At 62.8% G+C, this 1,433-nt stretch overlaps 2 protein-coding genes across 2 annotated transcripts in view; both read right to left on the reverse strand.

Moving 5' to 3' along the window:
- The window catches only part of SURF6 (surfeit 6), a 1,635-nt gene extending 1,088 nt beyond the window's left edge, over window positions 1–547 (reverse strand). The window contains exon 1 of the mRNA XM_040631356.1: window positions 506–547. Within this exon, the coding sequence (XP_040487290.1) occupies window positions 506–547 (42 nt within the window). The remainder of the gene's footprint in view (window positions 1–505) is intronic.
- LOC103679934 (surfeit locus protein 6) overlaps window positions 176–1,433 on the reverse strand; it is a 5,521-nt gene continuing 4,263 nt past the window's right edge. The window contains exons 5-6 of the mRNA XM_040632136.1: window positions 1,399–1,433; window positions 176–1,214 (exon numbers count right to left, since the gene is read on the reverse strand). Coding sequence (XP_040488070.1) covers window positions 735–1,214; window positions 1,399–1,433 — 515 coding nt within the window. The 3' untranslated portion in view covers window positions 176–734. The remainder of the gene's footprint in view (window positions 1,215–1,398) is intronic.

The raw sequence follows: 1,433 nt of genomic DNA on the forward strand, positions 1-1,433 counted from the left end.
AGAGGAAGAGAGAATTTCAAGCAGACTCCACGCTGAGGGTGCAGTCTGATGTGGGGCTCAATCAGAGAACCCTGAGATCAGGACCTAAGTCAAAACAAGAGTCAGGCGCGCGTGACCAACTGAGCCACCCAGGCGTCCCCAGCGGGCATCTTAATCTTAACTTTTCATATGCGTGTTTACCTTAAGCTCTAATTTTTGCTCCTCTTACAAATAAACTCAGAACTCCCTCCCAGTCACACCCAATGTTGTCCGATCCGCCCTCTGGCAGTCACCTGAGGCCAATGCCACCTTGGGCTTGGGCTACAGCAGTTCTAACTTTCCTCCCTTCCAGGCGAGTTTTGGACTCACACGGACAGTCCCGAAGGCCAATCTTTCCCAGCTCGCGCGGAGGGGAAGAAGGAGCCAATGAAGTGCCCCCCAGAACTCTCACACCCGCCACACCTCCCTCACCCTGCAAACTTCTGGGGAGCTTCGTGGCCTCCCAAAAGAAGACTGGAACCCAGACCCTGTCAGCCCTTTCCAGGCTCTGAAGGATCGAAGCCTCCATTCTCCACATCTCTCCCTTTCTTTCTCATGTGGGAGCTGAGCCCTCCCACCCAGCCTGTGGGGTGAGCCCACAGAGCCCCGTTTGCCGGGAGCCTAGACCGCACAGAATGAGCTCCCGCCGCTGTCACACGAGGTGGGAGTGCAGCTCCAGGTCAGCGACGAGGTCTGGGCGCCCGGGCTGCAGGCCCTCACGCCAGGCCGGCCCGCTCCAGGTCCTGGGGCAGGATCCGGCCCTTCTTGCGGGCCTTGTCCAGGCGCCGCTCGGCCCGGGCCGCCTTCTTCTTGCGCAGGTTCTGCCTCCGCTTGTCCTGCCGCCGCTGCATCTTCTCGACCACATGGGCCGTGCGTTTCTCCCACCGGCGCTGCCGCTGCGCGCGCCGTTTCTCCTTGCGCTTCAGGGCCTCCTGCAGCAGGTGCTCGCTGTCGCGGATGCGCACGCCCTCGGCCTTGTACAGCAGGTTGGTCCACTGTATCTTGCTCTCGAGCTCCCGGGCCTTGCCCTCGTCCTGGTCCCGCAGCTCCTCCAGCCGCGCCTGCCGCGCCTGCACGCGCTCCAGCAGCTGCCGGTAGTTCCTGCCCGTCAGCGGCGCCAGGTTCCCCTTCAGCTTCTGCCTCTTCTCCTTCCGGCGCTGGGCCTTGCTGGCTGCTGGCTCCTCGGTCACCTCCACCTCACAAGTAGGGGTTGCGACCCAAGTGAATCACAGCTTTACAATGCCTCTCCCGTGGATGCTCACAAGCACCCCCGTGGGCAGGCACCCCACTCTGCAGATGGGCAGCTGCAGGCCAGAGGCCACACAGCCAGCCGGGGTGGAGCCCGGGTCCCCGCACTCCGTGGCTGGGCCCGCCCCTCACCTTATTGAAGAGCAGCCCCGGCTGCACCTCTTCTT

Source organism: Ursus maritimus, unplaced genomic scaffold, assembly GCF_017311325.1.
Source record: "Ursus maritimus isolate PB19 unplaced genomic scaffold, ASM1731132v1 scaffold_17, whole genome shotgun sequence".
NCBI lineage: Eukaryota > Metazoa > Chordata > Mammalia > Carnivora > Ursidae > Ursus > Ursus maritimus.